The 18989-nt window shown below is 39.1% G+C and overlaps 1 protein-coding gene across 1 annotated transcript in view; it reads left to right on the forward strand.

Annotated features, from left to right (window-relative positions):
* slc38a3b (solute carrier family 38 member 3b) overlaps positions 1–18685 on the forward strand; it is a 39954-nt gene extending 21269 nt beyond the window's left edge. Inside the window, exons 6-17 of the mRNA XM_037678719.1 lie at positions 1024–1097; positions 1588–1680; positions 3913–3994; positions 9018–9100; positions 10346–10404; positions 10707–10880; positions 10991–11070; positions 11154–11254; positions 15169–15293; positions 15378–15522; positions 17549–17652; positions 17785–18685. Coding sequence (XP_037534647.1) covers positions 1024–1097; positions 1588–1680; positions 3913–3994; positions 9018–9100; positions 10346–10404; positions 10707–10880; positions 10991–11070; positions 11154–11254; positions 15169–15293; positions 15378–15522; positions 17549–17652; positions 17785–17889 — 1225 coding nt within the window. The 3' untranslated portion in view covers positions 17890–18685. The remainder of the gene's footprint in view (positions 1–1023; positions 1098–1587; positions 1681–3912; positions 3995–9017; positions 9101–10345; positions 10405–10706; positions 10881–10990; positions 11071–11153; positions 11255–15168; positions 15294–15377; positions 15523–17548; positions 17653–17784) is intronic.
* Positions 18686–18989: the final 304 nt, after the last annotated feature.

The following is an 18989-nucleotide window of genomic DNA, read 5'->3' on the forward strand; positions in this document are numbered from 1 at the left end:
TATATATATATATACATGTATATATATATATAGCTGGATATGCAATATGAAACAATGGTGGATGGTGGACTTTACAGAAATTACCAGTAATAGTGCTATCTACATTGGTGGTGCAGTTATGTACACAGTTAAGTTTCAGTCGGTCAAAAGACATCTTGCATATACAGCACACTGTGATACGTCCATTACTATTCATACCTCTTTTCTCAGGCCCTCATTCCTGCTCTAGTTGCCAAACATCCTAGAAAGGACGCAGCTCAAAATAACCAAACCTCCAGACCACAGTGAAAACATGTGGACAAGATGTTTACTTTCTCCTGCTCTGTACAGATTGCTACTGTCCAACTACGATACTTGTTGTCTTAGTCATGTTCGCCTGTGTTTATGTAGGAGAGAAATCAGAAAGCAGAAAGGGGACAGAGTGTCAGACTCAGTTTACACATAAACGATCACCTGGTGCTGTTGTAAATATGTTACACTTTCACTTTACTGTGATCCCAACAGCTATTTAGGCAAGACTGCAAAAGATGCTGAATCCACGGTAGATTCCATACCTGGTCACTAGCTGGCACTCTTATTTTTGTATGTCAGCAGCACCTTCATGTTTGCATACCAGCATACAAAAGCAACATTTAAAAAGCTAATCAGTTTTGCAGTGGTTGCCACAGCGAGCGAGCTTGCACAAAGAGTTTTGGCAATTGTTTTATGCCAGACGCCCTTCCTGACACAACCTGGGCTTACACTCACAACCTTAGAAATACGAGACTGTGGCACTGACTATTAATCTACCACAGCCTCTTTTAAATAACTAATAATGTCTAGGAATCCATCTAATTTAATCCTGTGGTGCAGTTCGTCTTCTCAAAATTACTTTGTTTTTAAGAAACTGAGACATTTACAGCAGATATATGTTAAAGGGAAAAAAATCACATTAAGATGAAACAAATAAAATCCAAACTGAGACTAGTATTTGAATAGGTTGTCATGCAGCTAAATGGCATTCATTTGTGTGCTGTGTTGCAGGTTTCTTCTGACGGCAGTTGCAACCTTATCATGCTACTCCATTCATCTGCTGCTTAAATCATCTGGCATAGTGGGTAAGTTTGGTGTCAGGTTAATGAAACAGTACAGTTGCCAGTTATCATGTCTAAAAGTTAAAAAAAAAACATTGTTGTATGACCAAGACAACATTTACATTTAATCCAACAAAACATGTCTGATGGCCTGTATGAATAATAAGAAAAGTATGCTGCTATAATAAATTGTTGTTTACATTCTATATTGTTTTTTTTTAAGTGAAATATATTTTTTCTATCCAGTTACAGTAAAACCAAAGAAATGCTAAGATAGTTTAGATGGAAATGTAATAAAACATTCATAAGTTTGTAAATTGATATGTGGCTTTTTACGTCCAGACAAATATTGAAGCTGTGAAAATGACAAATGAGATTATTCTTTTTTATATCTTTAGAAAATGTTTTTTTTTTATTGTGTTGCCTAGAGGCAACACAATAAAATATAAAATGAAATAAAAACCTGCCATCTCGGCAGATGTAATGGATGTTATTTTTTGTAATCGGTTTACAGGAATTCGAGCGTACGAGCAGCTGGGGTACAGGGCCTTCGGTACTCCTGGAAAAATGGCTGCTGGTATAGCAATCACCCTGCAGAATATTGGAGGTGAGGAGACACATTGTCATGATTTCTCTTGTGAATTTTTGTTTCCTTAAACACAGTCTTCAAACTCCTGAAGTAATAATTATGCACCATTAGATGCATTTGACTTTATATCTCCCACAAACAATATCGACTTTGGTAATTCTTTTTAAGTAGTATTATTTGAACTTTGTTCTTAATCAAACATATGTGGTGTGGGGAAGTTTTACAATGCGACAGGAGCTCTGCTGGTGAATAACTGTTGTCTGTGCAGACTAAATTAAAAGCATGACCTACCCACACAAAAGATCACCATTAGGTTTATTCATCACCTCTGTTGGTTACTTTAATAATATTTAACAAAATAATCTTTTTTTTTTTTAATTAAAAAAACTTTCAGCCAAAAACAGTTTAGTAATATCAAATAAACTAAAACAAGGAATATCGTGTACTTGTTTATTATTAGTTTGAGTTTTTGCCTAAATGTGTTGAATTAAAAAACAAACCCAAAAAATACAAATGTAGATAGAGAAAAGGCAAGCTCTTCTAACAGCACTGTGTGTCATTATTGTGCAGAAACTCTTGTACACATTCAGCCTTTTGTAACACTCACCACAAATAAAAAACAAAGTGTGACTCCTCCACACTTAGTCATAAAAACTGCCAGTACATAGTAAGTTCAACATTTTAATACCAGAGTGTTTCTGTATTTAAACACAAATATAATAGGCTGACACGCAGGTTGTTTAAAGGGGCATTTAGTTTTATTGTATGAATCATACTTTTGTTGTATCAGGCTTTCATGCAGTAAAAACGTGCATAATTTGCATGATGTTCACACATTCTCCTTGTAATCGTTTTAAAAGGAACACTTTTTGTTTTTTGTGGAGGAAAATGTATGTAAAAGATTTTGTCTCTGCATAACTTAGTTTTTTTTTTTTTGGTCAAATTATAAGAAGTCAAAGGGAAATTTTTTAACAATAAAACAGTCAAAAATACTCTAGGCTTCCAAAACACCCGACCCAACTTCCTGTATATACACAGAGAACTTCTCTGCAGTGTCCTCAGCTGTAGATGCTGCTACGGTGGCCCTGAAGTTTAAACCACAGCTACAAATTAAAAAGTGCAAAAACATTTGAAAAACCTAATGTCTGGAAAAAACACAATTACATTTGAAAAACACAACATTTGGGGAAAAAAAACCAATTACATTTAAATAAACACAACATTTGAAAAAACACAATTACATTTGAAAAAACACAACAACATTTGGAAAAACACAACTTGAAAAAAACACGTTTGAAAAAACACAATTAAATTTGAAAAAAAAAAACACGACATTTGAAAAAACACATTTGAAAAAACACATTTGAAAAAACACAATTACATTTGGAAGAAAAAAAACATTTGGAAAAACACAACTTGAAAAAAACAACGTTTGAAAAAACACAATTACCTTTGAAAAAACATACCAACATTTGAAAAAAGAAAAAACGCAATTACATTTGAGAAAACACAACAACATCTGAAAAACACATTTGAAAAAAAAAAAACACAATAACATTTGAAAAAACACAGCATTTGAAAAAATCACAATAACATTTGAAAAAACACAGCATTTGGAAAAAAACACAATAACATTTGAAAAAACACAAAATTTGAAAAACACAACATTTGAAAAAAACAATAACATTTGACAAAACACAATTACCTTTGAGAAAAACACAACAAAATTTGAAGAAAAAACGCAATGACATTTGAGAAAACACAATTACATTGGAAAAAGCACAATTACATTTGAAACAACACAACAGCATTTGTAAAAACACAATTACATTAAGCGAAACCTGAAGAGATGGGAGGTTCAAATGTCCCATCGGTGATGTGTCATGTTTCTCCACTGGTCCCATCTCCCACCTTTCCCACATCTTCCAGTTTCGCTTAACGTAATTGCTTTTTTTTTTTTCAAATGTTTTTTCAAATGGTTTATTGTTGTTTCAAATGTAATTGCATTTTTACAAATTTTGTGTTTTTTCAAATGTAATTGAGGTTTTTAAATTTTTTTTTTTTTTTTTTTTTTGAAGTTGTGGTTTAAACATCAGGCCCACCATATGCGACCCTGAAACACACATAAACATGATGTGATGAGTGCTTATGTGACATGACTGTGCTTGTCTCTGATCGATATGCAAGCATGGTTTCTCCCAGTTATGCTTGGCATCCCAGTCTGAAGTCTCCTGTTTTGTCACCTCACAGCTATGTCCAGCTACCTGTACATTGTTAAATCTGAGCTGCCGCTGGTCATCCAAGCTTTCCTGAAGGCAGATCCCAACTCTGAGTGAGTATGCATGTCATCAACATCAGTGCACTGGTGCTGAAAAGCATGTGAGTCTCACTTGTTGTTGACCATAAAGGACAAACACTGCATGTGGATCAAGTGGCCTGACACATTATGTGGGCAGCGAGCGTTTCAGTACCCACCCCGTATTGATTTGGCCAGCGTGGGGGTGTGAATAAAACAAACGCTTGGTATTGGCTGAGCAGCAGGAGTGCTGTGACTGCTGGGTATCTGTTTATTTATGCATTTACAGAAAAAAGCCCCCGTTGCTGTCAGCGTGTGGAGGCAAGCACACGTTACAAGAGAGTCATGCTAAGGACACAGACAATCTTCATAAGACCAGGAAGGTGTGCCTTTTCAAATGAAAGCTTCTTCTCAAAAGGGGCTGCAAAGATTTGAATCATACTCTCCTCTGCTGCAACCACAGTAGAGCACCCATTTCTGTGGGTGCCTATGCTCATTCGTCAGTACCATTAACGAAAAATGAAATAAAACATAAATTGCTGAGCACATTTGGATGTATTTGTGGGTGTACACAGGTCTTATGTCTTATGTAATGTTCTCATTTTTACTTAATTTTTACTTAATTTTTACTTTATTTTACTTTATTACTATTCACACCTTATGTCGAAGCAAATTCCTAGTTTGTGAACCTTGTTCATTGACATGGCAATAATAAACTGATTCTGATTCTGATGAAACTTTTGAAATCAATCATTGAATGTACAACTAATTAACTAGAGGAGTCAACCTGATTCAAAACGGCCACCACAGCAAGGCAGTTTTAGCAAACACAGAAATGGCTATAACTCAAGTCAACTTCACAGATACTGAGTTGACATTTGGTGTGGTAGTAGATAACTCAAGTCAACTTCACAGATACTGAGTTGACATTTGGTGTGGTAGTAGCTGAGCGTCATCCTTAGCTTGAGATTGTTGTAACTCGTAGAATCAACTCTGTTGATGAGCAAAATGTTTTATGAAACGCTTCATGGATTTTAAGGAAATCTTCAAAAAAGTAATCAGTAGATTTACATCTACAATTGGAATATGTTCAGACTCAACCCATTTCAAAATGGTCGCTAAAGCCAACTGACTTTAGAAGACACAAAAAAGGCCGAACTTGATATTGTGGTCAATTCTGGTGTGGTACTAGCTGACGGTCGTCTGCAACACATACTTCAGATTATGTGAGATCACACAAGATACTGCAAAGTACTGTTCAGTGTTATGTTTAAAGTTTGACCAAAATACTTATACTCTGTAGTTTCTTGTTTTATTTAACCTTTATTTATACAGGTAGTCTCACTGAGTTACAAGGACTCATTTTCAAGAGAAACCTGTTTGGGAGCAGATGGTGGGAGTTAAGGACCTTGTTCAGGGGTAAATGAGGGTGGAGGCAGGTGTGGGTGTTTCATCTTTCCCATCCACATTTTGATGTTGTCGGTTCGTGGAGTCGAACCAGCAACCTTCCGATCACAGGCCCGCCTTCTCTAACCTCTGCGCCACCACTCCCTAATTATAATTTCTCATCATAAAATGAGCTTAGTGTAAAACTGGCATGAAAGTAGCAGTCTGCATCTTTATGAGTCTCTATGTCCAGCAATTGTTACCCAGTTTTTTCCCAAAATTCTTGAAAAGGTCTGAGGTTTCCAAGAACATGGGCTTATCCTTTACTGTTGATTGGTTTACCCACTATGATAGACAATATTTAGAACACTATCAGTCACACAGCTGCATTAGATCAGGACCAAACGTGGGAGGAGTCCTTATTTAGGCGACAAGAGGGATCTTTACAACAGAAGTGTGGTCTCTGTTGTCCCAAACTTGCTTAGTCTGTCTGGAAACACATGAAGACTCTGAAACCATCTTGTTACAGCTGAAATTGATGTTTGGTTGTTATGACTCCTTTGTATGCCTTGCACACACGCACACACTCAAATGACAGCAGCAGGTGGTGTGAAATGCCGGTGCCAAATTCCGAGTGTGAGCTTAAGGACAGGTCAGCTCCGGCTCAGCTCTCACTGTTCGCTTCCACTCAACACTCCCATCGTTGTCCAAAACTGTGGCGTCAGAGGAACTGTAAGGAATGAGATGTGCACAGTGGGGCAGCAGCTTTATTTATGACCCGGGGCTCTACAAATAGATTGCAATGACGTGCAACCAGTGGGTAGACTCTGAAGCCTTGGCATGGGCTGATCCAGTTTCTGGCAGAACATACACATGGACATAATGGTTGTGTGATCATTCCAAGAATTATCAGGTGAAAAAAAATGACAAGAGTGTCAGTTGAAAGATTATGAGCAGTCAATATCTTACCTTTCGGACATAACTAATAGAACCATCTCGGTTTTGTGAAATAGTTTACTTTTGACTGAATTGACAAGCTAAAGGCTAGTCAAGGCCAAGACCCAAGTGGATTGCTGCTGTCTTAAAACAACTTTATCTAAAAATGCCAAAGCACTTTAATTGTATTGTTTAAACATTTACACTGCCATTAATTTCACATCACAAGTTTATTTAAATAAAATTCTATGGGTTTTTCCAACTGAAGACATCTCCGGCTGCAGCTGTAGCACTTCCTGTCCTTTCTGTTTATCATAATCTTTCTTTAATAAACAACGCCGTAAAGTAAAACTGATGGCAATGCAAAACTTTATAAATAAGAATTTGCATGTGCCACTCTGACATTCACGACTGAGTTGCTTTAAGGTGGCAGCAATCCACTTCCATCTGGGTTTTGCTCAAACCAGCATTTAGCTCAATAAGCTATTTCTCCAGCTGAGAACTTTCAGAGAGGTAAATTTATTGTTCATAACCTTTTCATAGAAACATATGTCAAAAGATTTGAACTGCTTCTTGAAAACAATCAATGAAAACCTAAATTTAACTTAGACCTGCTCTCAAGAACTTGACTTTGAATTGGACTCCAGGACTAGAATGGGATCGTCTGCAGTGGCTCCTGCTTGTGAAAGCTGATCATCTGAAATGACCTCCTGACTAAAAGGCTAAAGAAGACCTGACCTGTTATTTGTGCGACTTCCCTCTGCTTTCAAGGGACTTCTTCAAAGACATAAACACACACTTACGCACATGCTGCTTGTCTCAGAAATCACTGTAAGCCAACAAATCTGTAATAGACCACTAACCCCCACAGTTGGATTCAGGGTTAAGAATAACAAGCTTAACAGCTTTAAAAAGAGGATCTGTGGGACTGAAAGACTGCTCCGTACACTGGATTTATGGGACAATAATCTTTGAATGGATTGACAGCAATTTATTTATTCTCCTTGTGATGTTACATGTTGCCACTGAACGACGTCCATTCACATTAAAACAACTTCTTAAAGGCACTTTTTTTTGTTTCAAACCAGGGGTGATTCTAGAATCTGACCTTTAGGGGTGCTTAGCCCCCAGCGATGACAATGGCTCTAAGCTTGAACAATGTGGTGGCCATTGGCGTCAGAAGCATTCTCCCCCAGAAAAATGTTAATGAAGTAGATACTATTTCCTGCATTCTGGTGTAATGGGTTGTTAAACATCTATGTTTAACTCCATAAGTAAGCACTTGATTCAACAACTATTTTCAAGAGCCGGCACAACAAGAAGCAGCTCTAAGCTAGCTGCGTGCAATACAGACGTGCTAGCTAAGATGCTACAGACGTAGCGCTCTGCTTTACATTACACAAACTAATAAACTCTTTATACAAATCAGTTTAGTGTTAACTAATCATAACAAAGATTAGACTTATGCAACCAGAAGTTGCAATGCATATCTACATATAAAACACACAAAACAAAGCACAACTAGCTTTAAACATTAACCTTTAATTCAAACATTAAGCATACAATGTAATTATGACAGGAAATGGAGGATTTACCTGCAGTTACTTTCATGCAGATGAGCATGTGGTACTTCTTGTTTATAACTGTTGTATTCAGCTGTTTGTGAGGTCGGCTGCAGGGCTTTATCATCTTTTACATTTTTCTAGACTCCGTTTAGGTTTTGTAAATTGAATAAACTGCATTTCACTCTAAAGGAGAGCTTTTCAACTAAACTGCTCAGGGGGCCACAGTTACTGAAAGCAGCAGCTCAGGGGCCGGACATCCAGCGATTAAAGTCATTTTATAAATAAACCAAGTATTACAATGATTTGTTACCTTTTAAATTTATTTTGTTGCATTGAATCATAAATGCAATAAACAGAACCAAAACTGCCCCAGTTTTTTTCTCTTTATTTTTTAGTGTGCTGAGTTAAAATGTAGGGGTGCTGGAGGACCCACCAAAAAGAGGCTAAACTCACCAATGTTTCAAACATTAATATCAGATAAAAGCAAACAAAAATAGTTTTGTTCATGCTATAATAAAAAAGGCCACAGAAGTAGTTCAGACATGTTGCTTCCTAACACGTAGACCTGTGTTAAGAATACACACACCCCAGGTTCATGTTGACTACTTAGATCTATGGAGGGCTGTAATTTAAACAGGACATTCACAGGATGTTTGGACCCCTCACTTGGTCCATGGTGATACAACAACAAAAATGAGGTCAAACATGTTTTTTTCTATTCTTAATATGAATAAAGAAATAGATAGATGTCAGTGTTGTAACATATTTAGTGAATGTTTTGTGTTATTTTAGCGCCACCGTGTTTTGGCCTTCTCTAAAACTGTGAACTGTCATAAATAATCCGTTATATAACACTCTATTCCTGTACTTGTGTTGAGAGCGGACATGTTTTTTTTTCTGCAGCCTTCAGACGAACATTTGGACCTGTACATTTTAACAGCCTCATGTCACTCACCCCCCCAGACATACACACATACACAAAACACACACCTATTTTTTTTTTAATAAACTAAATTAAGCTGTTTTGCTGCCATTATAACTGTTCCTCTCTATTTTTATGTCTGCCTCTATGTTTTTTCCATCTCTATTTGTGTAGTACTGTGTGAGTCTTAGTGGCAATGCTTAAAATACTGAGCTCACCAAAGTAAATAAAACTTTTTTTCCCCCCTCAGTCTGTGGTACTTGAATGGAAACTACCTGGTCATCATGGTCTCTGCCAGCATCATCCTGCCTCTTGCTTTAATGAAACAACTTGGTGAGCAACAAGAATGATGTAACTCATGATTATTATTTCATTTGTTTTTCTCTTGTTTTTTTACACAAAGCTAAATTAGCTAATTGTTCTATTGCACTCAGTGAGGAAAATAATAATAAAACTTATAAAAATTGTTCATGCATTTTAGAAGCAAGCACAAGATACAACGTAAAATACTTACCTCATGTTGTATTAAATTAAATTCAAAGTGCAGGCATTATACCATATCATTTTATTTCTAAAGCACTTAAAATACAACACAGCAGCCGACTGAAGTATTGTACAAAAATTAAAACAAATAACAACAATAAAACAATAAACTATAAGAAAATAGAAATCAGAACATCACAAATACAAGGAAAGAGTACAACATTAAGACACAGATGCTCACTCTAAAAGCCAAATAAAAAAATGCGTTTTTAAATGAGTTTTAAAAACAGAAAGTGATGGGGCCTTATAATGAAAAATTACTATTTTGTCTTGAATCCGAGTGGGCCAAGTTGAGTTTTTACCTCCAAAATGTTGGCAAATCTTATTTTTGTAGATGTACGTCCAATTAGGACTATGGCAAAATCTTGGTTTTAAAAGATAAACATAAAACTGATGATCAAGAGTCACAGGTTTTTTTATTTTATTTTATTTTTTTATTGGACCACAACTTTAGCCTCTTATGTGCTGCATTTTTTTCTACACAGTTTAACCATTTGATTCTAACCTTTTCAGAATCTGTCTCATAATCAAATACAACATTTTATTTACATTTTTAATTTAGTTGATACTGAATGACCTCTGTTTTGAAGCTGACTTTAAAGAGTCCAAGTTCTTCCAAAGTACAGTTCCTCAGGTACTTGGAACAAGTTTTGTTTTAATTGATCATAACCCTTAAAGTACCAGAAAATGACTAAACTGACCTATGTAATCACAACCCGACTTATACAATCACATTCTGATGGAGCAGCTATGTTAAAGCGAAGTGTGTTTTTGTCTACTACTGGCAGCAAGAGCAGCAGGTACTTGTGATATTTTTACCCCCTGAGATAATTGCAGCCAGTCCAGAATAATCTGTTCTTTATCACACACTGTAAACATGTTTCTACCCTCGGACTGCTGTGAGGTCCTTCAGCCGGATCATTCTGTTTTTTTGCAGCGGCTTTAATCCTAACAAAACCATGTGCTTTTCTTGTGTCGATAACATGTCAGTTTGATACGAGTTAATGTTGCCTGTCCCTGTCTTTATATTTTCAGGTTACCTCGGCTACACCAGCGGCTTCTCCCTCAGCTGCATGGTGTTCTTTCTCACCGCGGTAAGTTGGTCCAGTTCTCTCTTGTTATCGCACTTTTCACAGAGAGCCTGATTTATTCTGGCATTTTATCCTGGGAACGGGGAACTCGTCTACTTCACTGTCAGCTTTACGCAACCATGTTTCAAGAGGTGACTGGAAGAGCCGTACTAAGACAATAAAATAAAAGCAAAGCAGTCTATGATTTTTTTTTTTTAAATCTTTCGTTTGATGGATTTACTCTTTACTCGTAACGTTCCATTGTTGTTTCGTCTTTTCGTGATCATTTCCCTGATTCCCCTCCTTTGTTTGGCACCTCTCTGCAGGTTACCTACAAGAAGTTTCAGATTCCCTGCCCCTTTGAAGAGTTTTCAGTGAACAGCACTGCCGCGCATCACGGCCTGAACATTTCAACCCACGTCCACGAGTACACCAACGGTTTGATTCACGAAGACGACGACTCCCACTGCGCCCCACGCATGTTTACCATTAACTCACAGGTGGGTGGCTGATGTTTAAAAAAACAAAAAACACTGCTTAACTGGTTTTGTAAGAAATGTGACCATTGCTGCAGCAGAAGGGTGTCTAACAGAAACCTATGTGTTCACAGACGGCTTACACCATCCCCATCTTGGCTTTTGCTTTTGTTTGCCACCCTGAGGTACTGCCCATCTACACCGAGCTCCGCAAGTGAGTCGCACCTTCATGAGCTGGTGATAGTAACACGGCAGTGCAGAATGTAGCATACATAACTATCAAATCTCTGATTCCAGTCCAACTCAGAAGAAGATGCAGAAGGTGTCCAACCTCTCCATCTTGGTCATGTACACCATGTACTTTCTGGCTGCTCTCTTTGGCTACTTGACCTTTTACGGTGAGAGCTGTTGTCCCTGGAGTTTCTTGTTTGTCTTTAATAAATGTTTGTCTTTAACCATTTCACTGCCACACCTTTCACAGATGTTTAGAACTCTGAAATGATCATTCAGCCCTCAGTGTTTCTCACCACTACTGAGGAGCTGACATCCCAGTTCAACTCTGTCTGCTTAAAGACTTTAGATCATGTCTCGCTCCTGTTAAAACCAAAAAATCAAAACTCAGAGCAGAACCTTGGCTGAGTGACGTCACCAAGGTCGTTAGGCAGCAATGTAAGAGGGCGGAGCGCAAGTGGAGGAAAGACAGGCTGCAGGTCTCTTTTCAAATACTTAAAGAGAGTTGGCGCCGTTATCAGAAAACAGTGAAAGCTGCAAAATCCAAATACTTCTCTGATATAATTACCTCAAACTCTCGCAACCCACGTATCCTCTTCTCCACCCTAAACTCTGTTCTCCACCTCACTGAACCATCACCTCTGGAAGCCTCGACTGAGCTGTTCGACAATTTCCTACATTTCTTTTTGGAAAAAATTGCGACCACCCGGGCTCTCATTTCCCCTCCAACTCATGACCCATCCATCCCACCCCAATCTGTATCTCTATTTGACCATTTTGAACCCATCACTCTATCTTCTCTAGAGCAGGTTATGTGCAGCTTGAAACCTTCTGGTTCCCCCTTTGATGTGGTCCCCCCTCGACTACTAAAGGAGGTTTTTCCTACTCTAGGTCCGTCCATTCTGGCTATAGTAAACAGTAGTTTATCCACTGGCATTGTGCCACAAACCTTTAAACATGCTGCTGTCCAGCCTCTCCTGAAAAAAACAAACCTTGACCCCTCAGTCGTTTCCAACTTCTGGCCTGTCTCCATACTCCCATTTGTTTCAAAACTAGAGGAGAAAATAGTCGAGTCCCAGTTGAAGTGCTCCCTGGAGGGTCACGCCATCTTAGAGCTATTCCATTCTGGCTTTAAACCTCTCCATAACACTGAAACTGCCCTGCTGAAGGTCTTTAATAACATTTTCTTAACCACCGATACAGGTGATTCTGTGTTGCTTGTCCTGTTGGACCTCACAGCCGCCTTTGACACCATCGACCATGAGATCCTCATTGCTAGGTTGGAGCAGTGGGTGGGCATCACAGGGTCAGCCCTCAGTTGGTTCAGATCTTACATCACTGACAGATCCTTTTGTGTCTCCATCAAGGATTTTAGTTCTGCAGCGGCAGAGCTTAAATGGGGGGTTCCGCAGGGGTCCATCCTGGGTCCCCTCCTATTCTCTTTATACCTGATGCCGCTTGGTGCTATTTTCCAGAAACACAACATGCCCTTCCACTTCTACGCCGATGACTGTCAAATTTACTTCCCCCTAAGACACAACGGCACATGCTCTATTCAACCTCTGCTCGACTGCCTGGCTGACATCAGGGACTGGATGGCTTTAAATGTCTTAAGTTTCAATGAAAAGAAGTCTGAAGTCATGTTGTTCCCTCCCAACGACACAATCACAAACCACTGTATCGACCTCTCCGCTCTAACCCTGTCAGAAAAACGGAGAGTCACTAATCTGGGAGTGATAATGGACCCTTCCCTGAAACGTAACTGTCACGTAAACATGATTGTTAAATCATGTTTCTTCCAACTGAGGCGGCTGTCTAAACTGAAGTCCATATTGTCCAAAAATAACCTGGAGACAGTAATGTAATGCATGCATTCTTTACATCTAGGCTTGATTACTGCAATTCGCTCCTGTTTGGTATCAGTCAGACCTCCATTGTACGACTACAACTGGTCCAGAATGCAGCAGCCCGATTTTTAACCAGTACAGGCAAAAGAGAGCACATTACACCAGTTTTGGCCTCACTGCACTGGTTACCAGTTCACTTTCAAATCCAGTTCAAAATACTCCTGTATGTCTACAAATCACTGAACAGTTTTGCGCCCCCCCATCTCTCTGATCTGCTACAACCGTATGTCCCACCACGTTCCCTGAGGTCAGCAGACCAGTTACCTCTGCTTGTCAGACAGGCCCCCTCCCTCTCGGTTTTCAAGTCCCATTTAAAAACTCACTGCTATTCGGTAGCTTTCAACATGAGATGATCTGTGTTTTGAACCTGTACGCTTCACACTGGTTAGTCGTCATTATCTGCATCGCTTTTATATCTATATTTCTGATTTACTTCATTTTGTATTTTGCTTTGTGTGTTACCTGTTGTTCTGTCTGTACAGCGCTTTGGTTGGCCTTGTCGCTGTTTTAAGTGCTCTATAAATAAAATGGTATGGTATGGTAAATGGTAAATGGAGTGTACTTATATAACACCTTTCTATCTAATCAAGATACTCAAAGCTCTTTACAATTTGTTTCCTCATTTACCCATTCATACAACACTCTACTAGATCTGTACAAAGAATAATCTGTGATTTATCACATTCATACACTGATGGGACACACATCAGAGGCAATGAGGGGTTCAGTGTCTTGCCCAGGGACACTTCAGCATGTGACTGCTGGTGGAATCAAACCCCCAACTCTCACATTGGAGGACGACTGCTCTAACCACTCAGCCACAACCGCACACAAGAAAATAAAAACATGCTAATGCCAACGTTAGATCATTAAGAAAAAACAAGTTGTTTCTCATAAAAAAGTAATGTTGGGTGTAAAAAAAAAAGCTAATACAAGCTATCCATCCATCCATCCATTATCTTTACCCGCTTATTCCATTTTGGGTCACGGGGGTCGCTGGTGCCCATGTCCAGCAATCACTGTGCGAGGGGCGGGGTACACCCTGGACGGGTCGCAAGTCCATCACAGGGCCACATAGAGACAAACGAGACAAACAACCATTCACTTCCTCATTCACACCTAGGGACAATTTAGAGTTACCAATCAGCCTAACATGCATGTTTTTGGTCTGTGGGAGGAAACCGGAGTACCCGGAGAAAACCCACACATGCACGGAGAGAACATGCAAACTCCACCCAGAGAGGCCCCTGGACCGGGGTTTGAACCAAGGACCTGCTCGCTGAGAGGCAGCAGCTCTACCAGTTGTGCCACTGTGCTGCCCCTAATACAAGCTACTAAATTATTATTTAAAGTGACTCTAAAGTTTAAGAACGTTTAATTACCAAAGCGCAAACAAAATAAAATGCTAAAAACCTTTTAAGAGGTTCTCCAACCTCCTTTTTTTTTTTTTTTCCCATCACTAATCTGTTTCATACAAGACAGCTTTCCCATGGACCAGTGGGGAAATTATACTCTCCAGTAAACTTTGCTACGGTTAACATCCAGGTTTTCTATTGTGTGAAAAATAATAGTCAAGTGAAGGGTTAAGGTGTGAGCGAACGTGAAAATAAAAAAAGTGAACGTTCCAAATAAAATACCATCCACCCATTTTCTTTACCTACGTTTCCCTTTCTGGGTTGCGGGGCAGCTGGTGCTCGTCTCCAGCGGTTGCTGTGTTAAACGTTTGTTTTTTGTCTGTTAGAGGAAACCAGAGTGCTGCAAAGTCCCTCCAAAAAGGCCGGAAGACGAACCTGCAATCTTTTCATTATGAGGCAACAGCTCTGACAACTGCACCTCTGTGACGCCCGAATAAAATATCCTGCAGACTAATTTATATAGATTTCTTTAAAGAAATGTTATATCTGTGTGTCCAAATGACCCATAGACCTATCCTACAGTCCACATCCTTGGCCTAGTGGCTGGGGACCCCTGCTCTAGTAACATTCCCCTGAATATGCAATAATTTTTTTATTGTTGGTGTGTATTTCCCTTCTTCTAAAGTAAAACATGCATTGAATGATGTGTGCTATAAAAGATCCAAGCTCCCTCGTGTGGCGGCTCTTTGCAATAAAGTTCAGTTCAATCCAAGGTTGATGCAATTCTGATTTTTTTTTTTTTTTCAAATGTTCCAACAGAAAATGTGGAGCCTGAGCTGCTGCATACTTACAGCCGCATTGATCCTTACGACACTTTGATCCTGTGTGTTCGAGTGGCTGTTCTCACTGCGGTGACTCTGACTGTCCCCATTGTGTTGTTCCCAGTAAGTCAGACACCTTAAGCTGCCTTCTTTAAAGAGCTACATGCTTTCTTTTCTTGTCTGTATGAAAAAAAATTGTGTTTGTAGGTGCGTAGAGCCATTCAGGAGATGATATTCCCCAGCAAGTCTTTCAGCTGGATACGCCACACTGGCATTGCTCTCATTCTGCTCTCGTTCATCAACATGCTGGTGATATTCGCCCCCAACATTCTGGACATCTTCGGCATTATTGGTTAGTACAAGATCAAGACAGTCACATTGTCACGGTTAATTTTGGACATTTTCTTAACAGGATGTACTGTTATCTGTCCTGGCTGTTGTTAGCATAGAAACATCACGCATTACTTATTCTGTCTCCAATTGCAGGCGGAATCCTCCCACTTCATGTACACTGTTCACATGTTGTTTCAGACTTTTCTAGTTACTGATGTACACGGTCACACGGTCAAACACACACCCGCATGCAGGCATGCACGCACACGCAATTGAAACAAAATTTGTTTGCTGGGGGAAAACGTGATCGCTCGAGTCAATATTATTATCGCAGTTTGTCCTCAGACAAGAGGCCACATTTTGAAGGTCAGAGGCGAAAGTTGAAAGCAGTGATGCAGAACTATTTCCAAAGCGGCCATTCATACTTCAACAAACAATATGTTTCAGGTTACAGTTCATGTTCATGTACAGAAACAAAAATAAAATAAAAGAAAGATTCCTGGAAAGAATTTGCACTGTAGTAGGCCCTCTTTTATTGCAGGGTTATGTTCCAGACCCCCTGCAATAAGCAAAAATCTGAGAAGTAGCGACATTATATTTATTTTAGTATTTATACATATGTTCTAAACTCTTAAACCAACGTCATTTTAAAACATACATATTTGTAGCTACTAAATTTTACTCACCAGCTGGAAGAACAGCAGCAGGCTCAGTTCTGCTCTGGTTCTGATCCGTTATTTTTTTTTTTCATTCAACCTTTATTTAGACAGATAAATCCCATTGAGCCTCGATGGCTCATTTACAAGAGACCTGATTTCAACAAAGAAAGATGACAACAAAGGAAACAGCGACAACAATAGACAATTACAAGAGGCGTACAATTTGTTTATTTTTTTACAAATTAAAGTAAGATGGCAAAAAAGTAGCAAAAACAGCTAGCTTATAAGGCAAATGCGCATGGGTGTGGGTGGGTGGTGGGACCTTTGGGTCACCGGCATGGGACTGACCGGTGGTCCAATTGAGTGGTCCGATAAAGAGATGTTAAAAAAGTCCCGTGTGCTCCAGAGAGTAGCCGGAATTTCGGTGAAGCCTCCCTGCTCGGAAGTCCTCATGATCTCTCTCAGATTCACTCATGGGTCTGGAGGCCCGATTCTGGTCCAGTTCTGGTCCTGTTCCCAGTGGGTTCCATGTGGCTCTCTGAATCCGCTGGATGCCGAAGTCACTGTACAGTAATAAGCACCAAAATTTTTCCGATCAGATCAAAACTTTCCCTCTATGTTTATCAGCAGAAGGCAATGGGGCTTCTGGGCGGGGCACCGTTGGTTTCTGGGAAGTGTAGTCCTCATGAGCATACAGCGTAGGCTTATTGAGAGAAAACTACAAAATGGCAGCACCTGTTCAAAGTATTTTATTTTTTCGTTAACTTTTTACTGTATAGTATCCCGTACTGTCCCAATCACGTAATATTAAAGTTGACAATCGTGTGTCCTGTACATTTTATTTTCTTGTGTTCAATATTACTTTGAAAAACCGCAAAAGAGCGAGCCTGCTGAAGTCGAACTGCGAGGGACTACTGTACTCACTGCCTTGTGTGGCAAAGTTTAAACAACTTACTGTGTGATCTGTTAGTGCTCAAAGCACAGTATATGATGGGGAAGCTCAGTATCAGTTTCGATACAACAGGTTGACTAAGAGCCATTTTCTGTTGGCTAAGGTCAGCTAGCTGTGGTAGCCATCTTGAATCAGGTTGACTCCAAAAGTAATCAGTTGTAGACAAACATCCAATGTTTACTTTCTCAGGGTTTCATTCAAACATACATCAAACATACATCCACTGGTTCAAGACATGTTTTCTTAACAGTCACATGCAGACAAGGTCAGTTACGTGATCACCCACCTTTCGTGGTGTTGAGATATTGCGATGTACAAAACAGTTATTAGCTGCTATTGTGTTTGTTTTAGTAAAGTTTTCTACTTTTCATTGACAAGCTTAAAAATAAAAATGTGCATTTTATGTCACCATCGTTCCCTCTCTGTGTTTTTAGGTGCCACGTCGGCTCCCTGTCTCATTTTCATCTTCCCTGCTGTCTTCTACATCCGCATCGTTCCTAAAGAGGATGAACCCTTGAACTCGGTTCCCAAAATCCTGGTGAGGCATTCAGATTTTTGTCACGTTAATTGTTTTCTACCTTTCAAATCAACAAGTTCTCACGATAATATAACGATCCAGTTTCTCCTGAATAATTAAAGCTCTGGGGTGTTTTTGTCCCATCGTTCTCAGGCCTTTTGTTTCGCTGCTTTGGGTGTTTCCTTCATGGTGATGAGTCTGAGCTTCATCATCGTGGACTGGACGACAGGGAGCAGCCATGCTGCAGGAGGTCACTAACTTCAGTGTATGTGGGATTTTAGGAAAAGTCTTGGATATTATGTTCAGTATAAAGGAAGTAAAACACACTACATTGCTCTCCAGTAGAGATCCTGGGCTTTGCCACGATGCACAGTAAACACCTGGACTACATTTTTATTGCCTACATTTTAAACATATGTTTTTCTGTAAATGCACAGCAATTTAAATGCATTTGATCTCATTAATTGTGAACTAAAATACAACTAAATCTACCTATGATGGTGAAATGATCCTGTTCTGCTGCTGGGCATTAATTCCTCTCACACAGCTGCAGCTGGTACTGTACATGCAAACAAAGGCAGAAATGCTTCAGCATTTTTAATTTTTTTTCAACGAGACGCACAAAATATGCAGTTAGATGATCTTACATGGAACCAGCATCAGTCTGAACGGTCCATCATTATCATCATCATCTTCATGTAGAATAAGTCAAAGCGCTTGAAGGCCTGGCGGCATTTTATGTCTGTAAGCTTTTGCTCTATATGCATTTAAACCGTGGTGCCTTTTACCTTTTGGAGTGGCTCACATACATAGAAAGTGTATATTTATTCAGCTTGCTGCTATAAAGCTTTATTTAACTTGCGTTTGGTCACAAAAAGGAAATCAGTTCACTGTATATGACGTAATTGTTTTTCTTAGGTCACATAGATGGTAGAAGTGTTAAAGGCTGACGGTATTGAGGCTGCATGGTTGATAAAATGATTATCTCTTCATTACAACGACAACAATAGTCCAAATAATCTGTGCTCTTGAATAAAAAGCAAGTCCAGATCATGTTCATAGTGTAGTGAGTCACGTGAGGTACGTGTCACTTATAGTATGACAAATATATGTGTATATATTTATGCATACTTTTCACGAGTTCTTCATTTTTCTGACTGTAAATGCCGTGCATTGAATTTAACAGAAATGTGAACGAGAGACGTTATTTATCTTTGACCCATCAAATGAATGGAATCATTTATTTTCAAAATCAAAGTTTAACATCAAACATTTACATTAATTTGGCAAAATATGAAAATAATAACAGACAGTTTCACAGAAAATGAACTTCAAATCACTCGGCGGTGATTTGAGGA

The sequence above is a fragment of the Nematolebias whitei genome, chromosome 7, assembly GCF_014905685.2.
Source record: "Nematolebias whitei isolate Nwh7 chromosome 7, NemWhi1, whole genome shotgun sequence".
Classification (NCBI taxonomy): domain Eukaryota; kingdom Metazoa; phylum Chordata; class Actinopteri; order Cyprinodontiformes; family Rivulidae; genus Nematolebias; species Nematolebias whitei.